Genomic DNA, 17,463 nt, shown 5'->3' with positions numbered 1-17,463 from the left:
CCAAGCCACAAACAGAAGCACGCGCAGGCGCGCGCATATGACAGTCGACTCTTAAGCACAAAACTCACAGTTGGTTGCACACGCGGCCCAGAGCTCCCGCTCCTCCCTCCCGGCCTCGCCCGTCGGGGGCGGGGCCCCGCTGGGGGCGGGTCCTGCGGCACCGCCCGGGAAGCTGCGCGAGGCTAGGCGGCCGCGGCAACATCCTTCTTCTCCTCTTCCTCCGGGTCCAGGCGAGCGGAACGCGGCCAGGGCCGAACCGAGGGCCCCGAGGGCGCGGGCGGAGCGGCGCACGGAGCCATGGCACACCAGACGGGCATCCATGGTGAGGATGGATGGCGAGAGGGGAAGGGAGCTAGGAGGGGGTGTCCTCTCGCGGCTGCGCCCCATTCCTGGCTCTCGCCCTTTCCTCCTCCCCAGCAATGGCCCGGGGAGCTTCCTGTTCTCTTTTGCAGCCGCGGGTCGCCTGGGGTGGGCATATCATAGGGGGAGGGGGTATGGACTTGGATCCACAGCCTACACAGCTGAGGAAGGGATATATGTGTCCACTTTGTGTACTTGTGTGTCCATCTGGGTCTAGGAGTGCATATTTATTCTTTTCTGGGAGTGGGTGTACAGTCCTGTGTGTACACATCTGGATGTGTCTGTGCACGTGCACATCAAGGCTTGTTCGTAATGCACATGGACCAGTGGTGTTTGGATGCTGTGTAGGTTGCATGGGACCATTTCTAGACATCAGTGTTTTCGTCTGTGGGTGTCTGTGCATGTGTGTACAATTTGGGCATATCTTAGTAGTCATTTGTTACCATGGATGCATGTATTGGATATCTAGATATGGTTTGTGTGGGTGTGTAAGGAGGGATCCTGGCCTTTGGCTCCTCTCAGGACCCTCACACCTCCTGCACACTAGTCTGGGGAAAACCTGGTGCAGGACCCTCAAAGTGGGAGGAAGAGAGCCTCCAATCTGACCTTGACCTGTGACTTCCCTCCCATTTTCCACTCTGATCTCCTGATCTGGTAGCTGCCACAGTAGAATAATAGTCCTACCTCTAGGCTGGAGGCAGGGAAGAGGGTCCAAATACGGGGTTTGTGGAGAGGGTCCTGGCCCAAGAGAACCCAGGCCAATCTTCCCTTTCCCTACGAAGTCTTTCTAGTCTAAAATATCACACGCTTACCCTGGGGGCCCCAGGTTCCTTCTCAGACAGGCTAGAAGAGGAGCAGTGGACAGGGGTCAAGACCCTGGCCCTACCTGGACCTAAGTCCCCAACTGTCACTTGCCTGGGAAGGCTGCTTGGCCTGTGGTGAAGGTCCAGGCTGCTTGCCCAGATAGGCTTTGGTGGTTTGGCTATTAGCCACTCCTCCCACCACGCTAGAATCCCCAGTCCGAGGCTGCCACCATCGACTTGCCTGACCACCTGGATCCTTCCTGGCTTGTGGTTGTGGTCACTTGGTGGCTGGACCGCCCTACAAGGGCTTCCCTGGCCCCACCCCCTCCCCTGCAGAACCAGAGAAGGCAGGGGCTTGGGTCAGTGCTTCCCCTCACACCTCCAACAGGTGGGCCAGCATTTCTCAAGAGGAGCTGAAGGGACAGGCTTTATGACTCAGCCCCATAGGAGGGGAGTGGCCTTGGGCCCCTTCCTTCCGCTTTGGCTGGCCACTGTTGGCACTTCCAGGGAAGAAGGGCCCCCCCCATAGGCTAATAAGCCCTGTGGCCAGGATTCTGCAGGCTGCCCAGGGAATCACTGGGGTCAAACCCCTAGCCTTCCTTTTGTCTGTGAGTAGCCACACTGTTCCATTTCTAGCCTGGAGAGGTGGCAGGAGAGATCACCCTGGATACCCAGGTGCCAACCCTGTCCTGGTCCTAGGTGTGAATAGGCTGACCTCACAGTGGGGCAGCGGAAGGACCTGTAACTTGAGGCTTATGGTGTGAGGGAGGCAAGGCAGCCTGGGGGTGGGGTGCATGCATCTTTGATGCCAAAGGCTCAGGTGTCCCAGGCCTACTAGCCTCTGGATTATTGATGGTGGTTGGGGTAGGGAGGGGGTGGGGATGTCTCTTCCTGCTGTTTCTTCTTCAGTGGTATCCGTTTGCCCTGGTAACATTAGAAGGGACATACCAGCCTCTTCCTTGGGGGAACTTATTGACTTACCCTCCCAGAAGGTCTGAGCAGTTCAGTCCAGCCTGCCCACTATCACTGTAGTAATCATGTTTAATCATTTTTCCTTATTGCTAGTGGGCCCGTCACACTTTTTCCCTTTTACCCCTCTGGACTTGGGGGTATTAGCTCTACTTTATAGGTAAGAGGAAAACTCAGAAGTCAAAGGTCCTAAAGTAAGGCAGAAGTAGAGCTCTAGAGATCAGACTTTTCATGGGATTTGCCACTGGGTAGTAGTGTTCTGGAGTCCTGGTGTGGTGCTGTGGGTTAATGCACTGGACTGCAAGGTTGGTTTGAACCACAAGGTCGGCAGTTCAAGCTCACCAGCTGCTCCTAGGAAACCCTATACAAGGTGGCTATTGGTTGGAACTGACTCGATGGGACTTAACAACAATAACAAATACTGTTCTGACACAGAGGGGCTGTGTCTACCTGCTTACAGCGCTGAGCTCCTCTAAGCCCCCAGGACCTGCTGGGCTTAGGTAGGCCCTGCCCACCCAGCCACCTTTGAAGGAGCTACACAGCCACAGGATCACCTTGCAATGGTGGGGGGCGGGCACCTTGTGGACATGATCAGGGCTTGTTTTCCTAAAGCCTCTCCAGCCCCTGAGCTGCCTAAACCAGGCCCTATAAATATTCTCTGACCTCAGCGCTCCAGCTGTGCTCCAGCTTGAGTTCTCCTGACCTCTGGGCAGCCTCAAGGTTACCTGGTCTGGCCCTGCTCACCAGGGAGACCCAAGCAGGACCCTTCCTTACTCGGCGCTTGGTTTCTGCAACTAAACCATTAGTGGGACTGTACTTCCTATGGCTCCCTAGCTCCAACCACGTCCCCACCTCCACACTGGATAGAGCCCTCGCTTACTGGCTATCAGTTTCTAGCTCTGCATGCCAAGTAATGAAGATGGGGTCTGTTTGGGGAGCTCCTCTTCCAGGCAGCTTATTGCCCCTTCACAGCTAAGGGTGACAGTGGCTTTTCATTTCCTCTCAGGGTCAGACTAGCTGGCAGCTGTGTCTGCGTGTATGTGCCTGTGTGTTGGTGTGTGTATGTGTTTGTATGTATATTCTTGTGCAAGGGAGCTTCAAAAAGTTTATAGGAAAATTTCATTATCTTTTAATTCCATTTTTCCGTGAACTATTTGAAACCCCCTGTATGCCCTCTGGCCTGTATGCATGTAATAACAAAGTTTTCATTTACCTATTTGTGTGTTTTTGGAAACTTGGAGGCTCTGTGTGTGTGTGCTGCTGTGTCTAAATGTGTCCATTTGTGTCTGGCCTACTGAGTGTGTGTTCATGTATGAGTGTGTTTGCATTTGTGCCCCTCGCCTTGTGTCACAGAAATGTGTTTATGTGTGCATGAGTATTTGCATGGGCTGCATTGTATATGTACACATTGGCACATGCAATGTGTGTGTGTGTGTTTTAATGGGCATACAAAGGGGCTTCAAAAAGCTCATGGAAAAATTCCGTTATCTTTCCATTCCATTTTCCCACGAACTTTCTGAAGCCTCTTTGTATCTGTGTCTGCCTGTGGGGGTGTTTGTCCATGTGTTCCTGTGCCTATGGATATGGCAGAGCTGGGAGTGTCCCAGCTCAGCCCAGAGGTGGGCTTTTCTCGGGGACGGGAAAAGTGGGGGCATTCACTCTGGGCTGGCCCAACCTGCCCCAGAACCTGCTCTATTCTCCGGTGGGCTGGCCCATCCCCACCCATCTTGTCACCAAAGCTGTTCTAGCCAGCAGGACACCCGCCTGCCACCTCTACTGGCTAAATTTGGGAGCTTGTGTTCGGCAGCCGTCTCAGGTTCCCGGTCACATGGGGGGCTGTATTTAACCCAAGCTCTCAGCTGGGCCACCAGACCCTTGAGGACAGAGTAGATTGACGCACACCCCTGCCCACCCTGTCTACTCGGCCCTCATCATGTTTCTTATTCTTATAGCCACTGAAGAGCTAAAGGAGTTCTTTGCTAAGGCCCGGGCTGGCTCTGTCCGGCTCATCAAAGTCGTCATTGAGGACGGTGAGTGGCCCCCATAGACTAGGGCCTGGGCTGGGGGCTGGGGGCTGGTCCCAAATGCTTCTGGTGGGGAGACAATGTTGGCCTCTGGCTGCTCCAGGACCTTGTTTTTTATCTGGGAATGAAAGGGTGAGGTGACTTGAATGAAACACCTCATAGGGGAGTGTGGAAGTGGGCTGATCATAACCCCCCTGATTCAGGGCAGGGAGCCCTGTCCTAGGGACCTGTCCAGTCTCCCTAGAGGTGGACCTCGTTAGCACCCTGGGCTGTGCTCAGTAGGGGATAGGGAATAAGTAAGGGCAGGCAGCCAGCACAGCCAGACTAATGCCACTGCCCCCCATCCCCCCGTTTGTGACCCATAGGCCTGCCTGGGGTGACTCAGCTGCCAGCCTGGGGTGAACTGAAAGAGGCAAGAGGGAGCCTGCCTTTTGGGAGTGCCCCACAACAGGGAGAAAGGACTTACGTGCCCAGTTCACTCTCAGAGTAGGATCTGGGCATTCTGGAATTGTCCAGACCTTGGTCCCAGACTCTTGGGGCTTGTAGAGAAGGGAATGCTGGGATGTAGGGATGAGGGGCCTTGACCTGAAGCCTGGAGTGGAGAGGGTTTGAAGAAGCAGGAGGTTAGACTGAGGTGGGAATTTAGGGGAAGAGGACCCCTCCCCTTCTCTCTGTCTGAGGGGCTGCCTGTGAAGGTGAGGGATACGAACTCTGAGACTGGCAGTGGGCTGCTTCTCTCACAGGTCCTTACTGTCATGCTGTGGTGGACCCTTTGGAGGCTCCCCGAGTGGGCTTTATGCCCTACTGACTTGTCTCACATTGAATTGGCTCAAAGCAGTTTCCACTGAGACTCAGGATTCACCGTAGGCTTTTGACCCGGTACTATGCTGGACTTTGTCCTGGGTCCCCAAATTAGATGTTCACAGAGGCTGAGGCAGGGCTCATTGTGGTGGGTTATTAGTGAAGACGTCCTGGGTGGTGAGCTACAGCCCCCCACTTAACCAGACCCCAGGTGTCACCCTTCCCTGTTGCCTCCCAGACAAGATGTCCCTGCAGACTCTGAGCAGGTGCTATTTCTAGATGGGCTCTTACCTCAGTTCTGTGTTATGGTTGTTGGGACACTTGGGAGTGATAGACAGGAGGATCCAGGCCATACTGGCATGTGGCCACTCCCATCTCCTGACATGGCCACAGGAGTGTGGCCCAGTGTGGCCAGAGTTCCTGGTTTTTCTAGAGAAGCCATGAGCTGTGAATTCCACTTATGTAAAGTTTCTCAGTTTGAAACATTGGTAACAAATGAAACAATGTCGTTATTAAGACTGTGGATACTGGTTTTTAGCCCTGATCTCATAGGAGTTCTGGGGAGAGTAGACAAGGAGACCCAAGTTCCACAGAGAGGGCTGGGCAGGTGGGCCTAGTATGTTCAGGATTCTCCCTTGTCAAATTTTTCCACTTAACTCCACCTGTGCAGATGGGGTTGGTGCTTGGTGCCCTGCTAATAGACCCAGTGTGTCTCCAAATCAACCAGGCTCTGGCGCTTACACCTGACTCAACCACTTTGTACCAGCCAAGGAGGTGGCAGAGCTTTTGTGCCCAGGCATTGGGAAGTTGACTGCTTTTGCTTTGTCACTATTTTGGGAGGGAGCTACAGCTGGAAGAGTGAAAGCAGGTTCCTGTTTGTATCGTGTCTCACGGGAGCCCCTAACCCCTCTTTCTTAGATGCTCCTGTGCCCTGAGCCTATAACACTACCTCTCTCAACATATTTGTTCTGAGAGGAATGGGCTGGGGTCTGCTGGAGCCCCAGGTGAGGGAGGAGGGGAGCAGGAGACGGCACAGTGGGTGCTGAGCAGCTGTGCTGATGGGGTGGGATCCGAGTGAGCCGCTGAGTATGTAGGTATCTATGAGGGGGCCACAGTGTTGGTAGCTGTGGGCTCTGGCCATGTTTTCATGTGGTGGTCTGTTGAATGGACTGGCCATATTCTCATGGTCACATATGTGTACACATGTGTGTGTGTGTAGCGGGAACAGGCCCTAGCTGGCAGCTTCATGCCCTTACTCATCCATTCACTCACTAACTGATTTCAGTGATGACGCCTCCTGCCTCCAGGACATGGAGGCTCCAGGGACAGCTAGGGTGAAATGGCCACAGTCAAAGGTGGAGACAGGAGATAGCCACTCTTCAGCTCACCCTGCCTCTGTCCCTAGAGCAGCTTGTGCTGGGCGCCTCGCGGGAGCTGGCAGGTGGCTGGGACCAGGATTATGACAGAACCGTGCTGCCTCTACTGGACACCCAGCAACCATGCTACCTGCTCTACCGTCTTGACTCACAGAATGCCCAGGGCTTCGAGTGGCTGTTTCTTGCCTGGTCACCTGACAATTCCCCAGTAAGTACAAGGGAACCCTGGCCTGTCCCAAACTTGGGACTGGAGAGGGTTGGGTGTAAGCTCAGAGACAAGGCCCTGCCCAGGGGTATCTTACAGAGAGACTAGAGGTCTGCTCCTTGAAAATCTAAAAATCTGCCCTGGGGCTTCTAAGGGGAGAGATGGTTGGGTCCTGCCCCACAGAGTCTGAGAGAGGGACAAGGCCCTATGCTTTGGAGCTTGGGGTCTCTTAGAGCCCTCCTGAATGCATCAGCCTGGCTCTGGGAGGTGGAAGGGTTGGCCTGAATGAGTGCTCCCCCTACTGGCCAGAGCCAGCCCTGCTGCATTTCCCACTTACACGCTGCTTCTGTGCAGCGCCCTCTGCTGGGTGCATGGGTACAATGTGCTGGCTGGGTCCCCACTCAGAGGTTCCTGCCTATGGTGGCAGAGACAGCTCTGCCTCAGGGGTCTCAAAGCTTGCCCCCACCTTTCAGGTACGACTGAAGATGCTGTATGCGGCCACACGGGCCACAGTGAAGAAAGAGTTTGGGGGCGGCCACATCAAGGATGAGCTCTTTGGAACTGTGAAGGTAGCCCTCAGCCTCTCCCCTCTACCAGGACCCTGGGCCACAACCAACCCCACCATCTGGGACCATAGCCTACAGCATGTGGGTGTTGTCAGGGCACAGAGCAAGGCTGTGCTTGGCTCAGGGACAGGATGAGGGTATCCAGGGACTGCAAGCTGGGGTTCTCGCAGAGATGTCCATCTGTGTTTCATTTCCCGGCCAGGATGACCTCTCCTTCGCTGGGTACCAGAAGCACCTGTCATCCTGTGCAGCGCCTGCCCCGCTGACCTCAGCTGAGAGAGAACTTCAGCAGATCCGTATCAATGAGGTGGGTGTGCTGAGCAGCATGGCAGGAGTCCCAGCTAGGAGCGAGCCCTGGAAGCCACATCAAATTCCCTGCTATTCAAGCCTGTGTCCCCTTGGTGCTGGCAGACAGTGACCTTCACTCTCCCTGTCTCCTCAAGGTGAAGACAGAAATCAGTGTGGAGAGCAAGCACCAGACCCTGCAGGGCCTTGCCTTCCCTCTACAGCCTGAGGCTCAACGGGCACTCCAGCAGCTCAAACAGAAGATGATCAACTACATCCAGATGGTGGGTACCCAGTCCCTGTGTGGCCCACGCACACCCGGCCTGCCACTGCAGCTCAACCATGTGCTCGTAGAACAAGCTGTTCCTACTCTGAGCCTTCTGTCCATAGATGAATGCACTCTCTTCCCTGCTCACACACACGTCCATCTGGGAGCACGTGGCCCCAATCCTGCCTGTCTATCCTAAACACACACTCCCCTAGGCTTCACACTGACCCCTCAGTCACCAGTCCCTCTCGTCCCCTTGGTACCCCTCCCACCAGGCAGGGTCCCTTTGCCCCATTGATCCAGGTGCAACCTCATAATTGGCTCTGCCCTTCCAAGGTGCAGCCCTCTTCACTGTCCTATCCACCCCTTATGGGAGGTTTACTTTCAAAGGGACAGAGGGGCCATTGAGGAAGAAGAGAGTCCTGGGAAATGGACACACCAGGGTCCACCCTGGTCCCTATCTGCCACTCAAACTCACCTCAAGGGCTCTTTGGTTACTCACCACTGGGTGCCCTAACATCTCCCTGTGACCCTTGGCAGAAGTTGGACCTGGAACGGGAGACGATTGAGCTGGTGCACACAGAGCCCACAGATTTGCTCCAGCTGCCCTTGAGGGTGCCCCGAGATGCTGCCCGCTACCACTTCTTCCTCTATAAGCATACCCACGAAGGTGACCACCTTGAGTCTGTTGGTGAGTAGCTGTGGCAGGACCCCTGAACCTACAGCAGGGTAGGCTTACTGTTGGGGGCTTCAGCTGTGTCTGGGTCTGCCCAACCTCATCTGCATGCCCTTCCCCAGTGTTCATCTACTCGATGCCAGGCTACAAGTGCAGCATCAAGGAGCGCATGCTCTATTCCAGTTGTAAGAGCCGCCTCCTGGACTCCGTGGAGCAGGACTTCCAGCTAGACATCGCCAAGAAGGTGGGCACCCATCCTCCAGGGCCCACCTCTCTACATGGGGCACTGAGAGCCCTGCATTGATGGCAAAGCAGGGATTATAGTTCTCCACTGATGGATGGAGAAACCAAGGCCTGCGGGGGAGCCTTGCCCAAGATGGCCCAACTGACCAATGGCACGGGCAAGCCCTAACCCATCTTACCCTCTCCTTCCCCAGGATGTGCAGGGCAGCAGGCCTCAGGTTCTGTGTTCTTGGGCTTGGCTTTCTAGCTGGGGAGCTGGGAGGAGGCCTCTGAATTTGGGGCTAAGACATTGAGGGGGTGACCATAGCTCTACCCCATACAGATTGAGATTGGCGATGGAGCAGAGCTGACAGCTGAGTTCCTCTACGATGAGGTGCACCCCAAGCAACATGCCTTCAAGCAGGCCTTTGCCAAGCCCAAGGGTCCTGGGGGCAAGCGGGGCCACAAACGCCTCATCCGAGGCCCTGGTGAGAATGGTGATGACAGCTAGGAGGCTGGACCTGAGCCAGGCTGGCGTGGGGCTGGGGGCCACCCACCCCTGCTCCTCCTCCTTCAGCTTGGGCTCCCAGAGACTGAGCTGACTGAGCACCTTCTGTAGCTTCTGAGGGCCACTGGGCTGACATTTTGTGACCCTCCTCCTATTGTTGTCCCTGTCTTTCATTCACGTTCCCAGGGATCTGGGGTCCTGCCTGGCTGCTCAAGAGGGCTGGCTGGACGGCCTAGCGTGACCATTGGCCCTCAGGGGAACTGAGACTAGGGTCTCAGAAGCCTTTGGCCACAAGGGGTGGGGTCCATTAGCGCTGGGACATAGGATCACTGCAGGATGGATGGGTGAATGCTGTATTTTCTAAAGAATAAAATATTTTTAAATCAACATCTGAGGGACCACTATTGGGCACTGAGATGGGGAAGGCCTTGTGCATCCACCTTTCCCTGTCTCAACTCAAGAGGAGTACATCAGCCTGCTAGGTGGAGGCCCAGCCCTCCTGGCTGTGGGAATCCGAGGGGCATGTGTGGCCACATAGAAACAATGGCACTGCCTTATGCAGGTCCTTGACAGGAACCTGGCCCAGGAGGCGGGCACACCTCTGCTGCGTATAAAGGGTCTGGGTGTCTTTGTTTCCTGTGGCTGCTTTAACACATGACCACAAACAATGGTTTAACACCACACAGATTTAGTAGCAGACCATTCTGGAGGCCGAAAGTCAGAATTGAGTCTTCTGGGGTTAAAATCAAAGTGTTGGCACAGCTCATTCCTTCTGTAGGCCAGAAATTTCCTTCTGGAAAGAACCCATTTCCTGGCCTTTGCTAGCTTCTAGAGGCTGCTTGCACTTCTAGACCTGTGGCCCCTACGTGTCTCAAAGACCTGTGAACAGCCTGTCTCCGACTTGGCTTCCGTCTGCTCCCATCATTGTAATGTGGTCTTCTGCAGTGAAATCGCCCTCTATCAACCTCTTAAAGGACACTTTGATAACATTTAAAATAATCCAGGATAATCTTCCCATCTGCAAAGTCCCTTTTATCATGAAAGGTATCCTCAGGTCAGGGAAAGAGGACATGGATAGCTGTGGGACATTTTTCAGCTGACCAGTGGGGAAGGGCTCAAATCTCTAGCTTTCCCAGCTCTGTGGAACTGAGGCTGTGTTGGGCACCATAAGCGCTGGAAATGTTTCTGTCTGCCAGTTCCCTGCCTGTCAGCTCGTCAAGTCTCTCCTGGGTGCCTGCTTTCCTGCTGCTAAGGGAGGCAGAGCAGCTGCTGGGGAGCTGGGGGAGGGGACTGTTGAGTCCACGTTCTCAGTCACAGACTGAGAAAGTTTCCTTTGGGCCTGGGGCTCAACAGGAGCTAGAGCCTCAGTTTGTAGCTCTGATGGTGGGTTGCACTTTATTCTGGGAGGATGGCCTGGGCAGGAAGCACAGGGCAGTGTCCTGTGCCGTGCCTAGGGTCTTTCTCAGCTCCTGCTAAAGACCCTAGGTTTGAAGGGAGAGCTGGGATCCCAGCCAGAACCTATAAGAGGTCTGCCCTTGGCCATTTGAAGCACTGGTTTTCAGCTGTTGCCTCCAGGCTGCTGAGCCACCTGAGCCTGTAAGCCACCTAGATACCTGGCCTTGGAAGCTTGAGGTAGGTGTGGCAAGTGCCCAGCCCTGCCTACTCCCAGGGGAGACTACATTTGCTTGTTCATTCATTCAAACCCTCAGCCTCCTCACTGTGCCTGATCAGAGCTGAGTGTTGGAATCCATTGATACAGCAAAACTTGAGCACCCACCATGTGCCAAGCACTGTGCTGGGCCCTGAAATACAGACAACAGTTGATCACTGCCCGCAAGACATAGTGCTGTTAAATGTCTTCAAGTCGTTTCCAACTCATAGTGACCCTGTATAGGGTTTCCTAAGGAGTTCTGTTAGCGTAGTGGTTATGAATTGGGCTGTGAACCGCAAGGTCAGCAGTTAGAAATTACCAAGTGCTCAGCGGGAGAAAGATGAGGCTTTCTGCTCCTGTGAAGATTTACAGCCTCGGAAACCCTGTTCAGGGTCGCTATGGGTCGGAACCAACTTGATGGCACTTTAGAACAACATAGGGTTTCCTAGAGTGGATGGTGGGTTTGAACTGCCGCCACTGTCGTTAGCAGTCCAGTGTTTATCCTAAACCAGGGCTCAAGAAGACATTTTAGTAGAGGAATAAGGCACTGAACCATTGAAAAATCAGTGATGTATTTCAGCAAGTGAAACTGCTCAGAAAAAGGAAGACAGCAAGTAGAGGGAGCTCTGGAGTGCTAGGTCTAGGGTGGGAGGTTTATGAGGGTCAGGGAAGGCCTCATTGAGATGGGGACAGGTGAACAGAGACTCCAGAAAAGGTGGAGGGGGCCACATGGAGGATCCAGGTAGAGAATAGCATGTTCAAAGGCCCTGAGGTAGGTAGATGTGTTCAAGCCACTGTGGAGGTCACTGTGACTGGAGATAGATCAGGGAGGTAGGGTATGGTGGAGCAGGTTCCACAGGGCCCTGTTGGTCATTATGGGATGTGGATTATGGCTGTGACTGTCTGAGCAGAGGAGGGACATAATAGGACTTGGGTTTTAATGGGTACCTCCAGGGTTCAAATGAAAACAGACCGTGGAGTGTAAGAGCAGCAGTTGAACAACTAGTGAGGAGGTAACTGTATGGGTCCAGGCAGTAGGTGATGGTAGCTCAGGCCAGGTTGTGATGAGCAGTGGGCAGATTCGGAAGGTGGAACCAACATGATTGCTGTGGGGGTGGCGGGAGTCTCAGGTTGTTCCGGGACTCTGGGCCAGAGCAGTCTGAATTCAGTCACCTAGGTCAGGAGGAGCCGATTAGGTGATGAGCCACAGGGTCCCCGTGGACCAACTGTGGGCCTGCCCCCAAGGAGGCCTGCTGCACTCTGATGGGGATCTGGGGTAGGTGGGCATGGACGGAAGGAAGGCAGAAGTGAGCAGGTGCTGGCTGAAGTTTTGGGTGAAAGATTTCTCTTGCAATGGGGGAGTTGCTCCAGCCAGGACTCAGAACACCTGGCCCAGAAAAATGGAACAATCCCAATTTTTCACTGAGCTTGTACCGGACTTGGCCTCTTTCCTCCTGGTCCTCCAGCAGACAGGTGTGAGGTCCTGGAATGTTGTGGATTCTTGGGGGAGAAGGGGCAAGGGCTGCCTCTCTGAGGGGCTTGTGGAAAGAGGAAGTCTGCCATCTGGCTATGCAAATGATGCCTGACTCAAATCACACATACACCCCTGCCCCCAACCCTTGCAATGTATGGGGTGGGTCCCAGGAGCCTTGGGGAGGCCCTCTCCCCCACCCCCGTTCACTCTCAACTGTACTTGGAAGCAGAACAGTGGTTTTCCCAACTGGGGCTCCAGACTTGAGGAATAAGCAGGGAGTGGGGGCTACCTGGCTGTTGTGAAATTCTCTGAGCCACCACTACTGGGAGAAGGGACCTCAAGCTTGAAGCCCAGTCTGCCAACCTGCTCTCTGGAGAAGCCATGGTAGGACAACAGCCTTCGGCCCCGGGAAATGGGCAGCCTAACAAGGGGTGGGAGGGCAGTGAGCCTAGGGGCTACAGGAAACAGTGAAAGGGACCTCACAGCCCTGGGGACACATGGAGCCCTGGAGACATGAGAGCCGAAACCATTCTCTGAGCAGTGAAACTCAAACTATTGTGTGGATGAGAGACTGAGGCCCCAAACTGCAGTCTGCTGGTGCTGGGGCTACAAATCAAAGCCCTGATGCCCAAGGCTGGGCTCCTGCCACTTGGCTGCCCATCCCTCCATCAGATCTGTTCTGACTCATACCAGGTTGAGTGCCCAAGGGCTGGGACAGGTGAGGTAAATGGGTGAAAGCTGAGCACTGCCTGGTCTAACCAGGGGCGGCTCTAGGCCTGGTGGCCATGGAAGGCAGAGCAGGGAGCCCTCACTCTTGCTTGGATCTTGGTCAAAGGGAGATAGAGGGGTTAGGAGGAGATTGGCAGAAGGCACGGGGCTTTTCAGGGCAGTGGGAAAGAAGAGAGCAAGTGCCACCTTGCTCAGGAGAACAGAGAAAGTGGAGGAGAGACCCAGTGGGTCAGGTGACCACCTCACCCAGCCCACCTGACTCGTTGGTTCTGGGTTGTGAATAAAAGCTCTAAATCATGAGGCTGAATTCCAGGTCTGAGTTCTGAGTTCAAAGTCTGAGTTAAAGGCTACGTCTGATACCCGAGTCCAGGTTCTCAGAGATTTCACAGCCAAGTTCCCAAATGAGCCTTGGGGAGGTGGTGGGGGGCTGAAGGAGAGGGAGGAGCCTCCCTGGGGGTTTGGGTCCCTGGGAAGTGGGGCTGGTGGAGGTGGAGCTGGGGCTGGACACTCACACGACCCCCTGCCCCTCAGGACCGCTTTTGTGGTGCTCTGCACCCCCTATCTCTACTAGTGCAGGCCTTGGTGCTGGCCATGGCACTGGCCCTGGGTAACCTGCCTGCCTTCCTGCCCTGTGAACTTCAGCCCCATGGCCTGGTGAACTGCAGTTGGCTGTTGCTGAAGTCAGTGCCCCACTTCCCTGCAGCAGCACCCCGTGGCAACATCACCAGTTTGTCCCTGCGCTCCAACCGTATCCACCACCTTCATGCCTCTGACTTTGCCCACCTGCCCAACCTGCGGCGTCTCGACCTCATGTGGAACTGCCCACCAGCCAGCCTCAGTCCTATGCACTTCTCTTGCTACATGACCATCGAGCGGGACACCTTCCTGGCTGTGCCCACCCTGGAGGAGCTGAATCTGAGCTACAACTACATCACAACAGTGCCCGCTCTGCCCAGCTCCCTTGTGTCCCTGTCCCTAAGCCGCACTAATATCCTGGTGCTTGGCCCCACCACCTTTGCTGGCCTACATTCCCTGCGCTTCCTGTTCATGGATGGCAACTGCTATTACAAGAACCCATGCATGCAGGCCGTCAGGGTGACTCCAGGCGCCCTCCTTGGCCTGGGCAACCTCACCCACCTATCACTCAAGTATAACAATCTCACGGCTGTGCCCCACAGCCTACCTCCCACTCTGGAGTCCCTGCTGTTATCCTACAACCACATTGTCAGTCTGGTACCTGAGGACCTGGCCAACCTGACCGCCTTACGTGTGTTAGACTTGGGTGGGAACTGCCGACGCTGTGATCATGCCCAAAACCCCTGCAGGGAGTGCCCACGTGGCTTCCCTCGGTTGCACCCCAACACATTCAGCCACCTGAGCCACCTTGAAGGCTTGGTACTGAGGGATATTTCTCTCTACAGCCTGGACGTCACTTGGTTCCACGGTCTGGACAACCTCACAGTGCTGGACTTAAGTGAGAACTTTCTCTACAATTGCATCACCAAAACTATGGCCTTCAAGAGCCTCAAGAAGCTGCGCAAGCTTAACTTGTCCTTTAACTACCACAAGAAGGTGTCCTTTGCCCACCTGCACCTGGCACCCTCCTTTGGGAGCCTTATCTCCCTGCAGGAGCTGGACATGCATGGCATCTTCTTCCGCTCGCTCAGTGAGACCACACTTCGCTCACTAACCAGTCTGCCCATGCTTAAGAGTCTGCGACTGCAAATGAACTTTATCAGTCAGGCTCAGCTGGGCATCTTTGGGGCCTTCCCCAACCTGAAGTATGTGGACTTGTCAGACAACCGCATTAGCGGAGCCGCAAAGCTGGTGGTCAACACCAGGCAGGTAGACGGTGGGCAAGAGGTCCGGCTGCAGTCTGGGTACCTTGCCCCAGGTTCACTGGACTCCTTCAGCTCTGAGGACTTCATGCCAAACTGTAAAACACTTAACTTCACCTTGGACCTGTCACGGAACAATCTGGCGACAGTCCAGCCAGAGATGTTTGCCCAGCTCTCACGCCTCCAGTGCCTGCACTTGAGCCACAACAGCATAGCACAGGCGGTCAATGGCTCACAGTTTGTGCCACTGACCAGCCTGCGGGTGCTGAACCTGTCCCATAACAAGCTGGACCTGTACCATGGACACTCGTTCACGGAACTGCCACAGCTGGAAGCCCTGGACCTCAGCTACAATAGCCTGCCCTTTAGAATGCAGGGCATAGGCCACAACCTCAGCTTCTTGGCCCGCCTGCCTGCCCTGCGCTACCTCAGCCTGGCACATAACAACATCCACAGTCGGGTGTCCCCGCAGCTCAGCAGCAACTCACTATGGGCGCTAGACTTCAGCGGTAACTCCTTGAGCCGTATGTGGGCTGAGGGAGACCTCTACCTCCACTTCTTCAAAGGACTGAAATGCCTAGTGCGGCTGGATCTGTCCCAGAATCACCTGCATGCACTCATGCCTCGCACCCTAGACAAACTCCCCAAGACCTTGCGGCTGCTGCGTCTCTCTAACAATCGCTTGGCCTTCTTCAACTGGAGTAACCTGGTCCTCCTACCCAACCTAGAAGTGCTGGACATGGCAGGAAACCAGCTAAAGACCCTGACCAATGGCAGCCTGCCTGTGGGCACAGCCCTCCAGAGGCTAGACCTCAGCAGCAACAGCATTAGCCTGGTGGCGCCTGGCTTCTTTGCCCAGGCCAAAATGCTGCGTGAGCTCAACCTCAGGGCCAATGCCCTCAAAACAGTGGAGCCCTCCTGGTTTAGTCTTCAGGCAGGCACCCTTAAGGTACTGGATGTGAGCGCCAACCCTCTGCACTGTGCCTGCGGGGCAATCTTCGTGGATTTCCTGCTAGAGGTTCAGGCTGCTGTGCCTGGTCTGCCCAGTCACGTGAAGTGTGGCAGCCCGGGCCAGCTGCAGGGCAAAAGCATCTTCACACAGGATCTGCGCCTCTGCCTCGATGAAGCCCTCTCCTGGGACTGCTTTAGCCTCTCACTGCTGGCAGTAGCCCTGGGCCTGGCTGTGCCTTTGCTGCACCACTTCTGTGGCTGGGACCTTTGGTACTGCTTCCACCTGTGCCTGACCTGGCTTCCCTGGCAGGGGCGGGGACTGTGGCAGGGCACAGATGCCCTGCTCTATGATGCCTTCGTGGTCTTTGACAAAGCGCAGGGTGCGGTGACAGATTGGGTGTACAATGAGCTGCGGGTGCGGCTGGAGGAGCAGCGAGGGCGCAAGGCACTGCGCCTGTGTCTGGAGGAGCGAGACTGGCTGCCTGGCAAGACACTCTTCGAGAATATATGGGCCTCGGTCTATAGCAGCCGTAAGACACTGTTTGTGTTGGCCCACACCGACTGCATCAGTGGCCTTTTGCGGGCCAGCTTCTTGCTGGCCCAACAGCGCCTGCTGGAGGACCACAAAGATGTGGTGGTTCTGGTGATCCTGCACCCTGATGCCTACCGTTCCCGTTACGTGAGGCTGCGCCGGCGCCTCTGCTGTCAGAGTGTCCTCCTCTGGCCCCACCAACCCAGTGGCCAGGGCAGCTTCTGGGCCCAGCTGGGCATGGCCCTGACAAGGGATAACCACCACTTTTATAATAAGAACTTCTGCTGGGGACCTACAGCTGAAGAGTCCTAAGCATGTGAGTTGGTGACTCTGAGCACACCCCTACCTCCACCCTCTTACCTTGCCTTTCTGGAATTCCCTCACCTGCCTCACACTGCAACTCCACTGTCCTGACTCCCCCAAACCTTGCCTATAAACAGTTGCTCAATAAATACTACTGGAAGGCCAGACAGCTAATCTTGTGTCATTAGAGGTTTAGGGGGAGGAGAGAAGAGAGAACTGAGGTGGTGATGTCTGAGTAGGTAATGGGCAGAACAGAGAGAGGCAGAGGCTGGAAGGGGGCTTACATTGAGGAAGGGCTTTCTCTTTTTTTCTTGAATGGGCAACAAAACCTGTTGCAAGTCAATGGGAAGGTGTCACTGGGGGAAATCACCATGGAGAAAAGGCCCCTGGCCTGTAAGGGGTGGGAGTGGGGCGGTTAAAGGCTAGTTTGTTCATGGGCTTCTTTTGAGGGCAATCTCACGATGGTCCCTGGAATGCGGTGTTGGTCTTTCCCAGAGAGCAAAGTGGGTCTCCTGCCCCTCCAGCCTCTGCTGCTCATGAGTCTCTCACCTACTAGACTAAGAAGGCTTTGAATGCAGAGAACCTACAGGACTGCTTCATTTTTGGCTTCCAGCAAGGCCTGGAGAGGCAGTAGCCCTGGGAACCTTCATTCCCAGGTTGGTGATGAGGGCAATGCAGGTGATTGCGACCTCTAGTGGTCATGTCTGTCTACCAAGGTGGGGACCTTGCCCCACCTCTCAGAGCTGAACCCACTTAGTAAGAGGTGCAGTATCTGACTAGGATGGCATGTGCCAGGATTCTATGCTTGGTATCCAGTGTAGATTTCAAGACAGCCAGCTTGTTCAGGGTCTGCACGCTAGAAGGTGTGAGGAATTGTGGGTGAGGTCAGGCCCAGAGCCCTTGAGCAGCCGTATCCTGGGTC

The 17,463-nt window shown here is 55.1% G+C and overlaps 2 protein-coding genes across 2 annotated transcripts; both read left to right on the top strand.

The window, feature by feature from the left end:
* The first annotated feature begins 297 nt into the window (after positions 1 to 297).
* Positions 298 to 9,066, top strand: TWF2 (twinfilin actin-binding protein 2). The gene is made up of 9 exons (XM_006876019.1): positions 298 to 322; positions 4,085 to 4,162; positions 6,363 to 6,541; positions 7,012 to 7,107; positions 7,307 to 7,411; positions 7,548 to 7,673; positions 8,198 to 8,348; positions 8,456 to 8,577; positions 8,899 to 9,066. The coding sequence occupies exons 1-9, from the start codon at positions 298 to 300 to the stop codon at positions 9,064 to 9,066; spliced, it is 1,050 nt and encodes a 349-aa protein (XP_006876081.1).
* A 2,377-nt stretch (positions 9,067 to 11,443) lies between these two features.
* Positions 11,444 to 16,550, top strand: TLR9 (toll-like receptor 9). The gene is made up of 2 exons (XM_006876048.1): positions 11,444 to 11,456; positions 13,351 to 16,550. Exons 1-2 carry the CDS (start codon positions 11,444 to 11,446, stop codon positions 16,548 to 16,550), a joined length of 3,213 nt encoding a protein of 1,070 aa, XP_006876110.1.
* The last annotated feature ends 913 nt before the right edge of the window (positions 16,551 to 17,463 follow it).

The sequence above is a fragment of the Chrysochloris asiatica genome, unplaced genomic scaffold, assembly GCF_000296735.1.
Source record: "Chrysochloris asiatica unplaced genomic scaffold, ChrAsi1.0 scaffold00350, whole genome shotgun sequence".
NCBI lineage: Eukaryota > Metazoa > Chordata > Mammalia > Afrosoricida > Chrysochloridae > Chrysochloris > Chrysochloris asiatica.
This window is presented reverse-complemented; position numbering and strand designations above follow the sequence as displayed.

What these genes read in the sequence shown, in the direction of transcription:
- TWF2 (XM_006876019.1), top strand. Translation starts at nt 298, where the DNA reads ATGGCACACCAGACGGGCATCCATG. An exon ending in CAAAGTCGTCATTGAGGACG is followed by an intron (nt 4,163 to 6,362) that starts GTGAGTGGCCCC and finishes CTCTGTCCCTAG; the next exon opens with AGCAGCTTGTGCTGGGCGCC. An exon ending in AGCTCTTTGGAACTGTGAAG is followed by an intron (nt 7,108 to 7,306) that starts GTAGCCCTCAGC and finishes TTTCCCGGCCAG; the next exon opens with GATGACCTCTCCTTCGCTGG.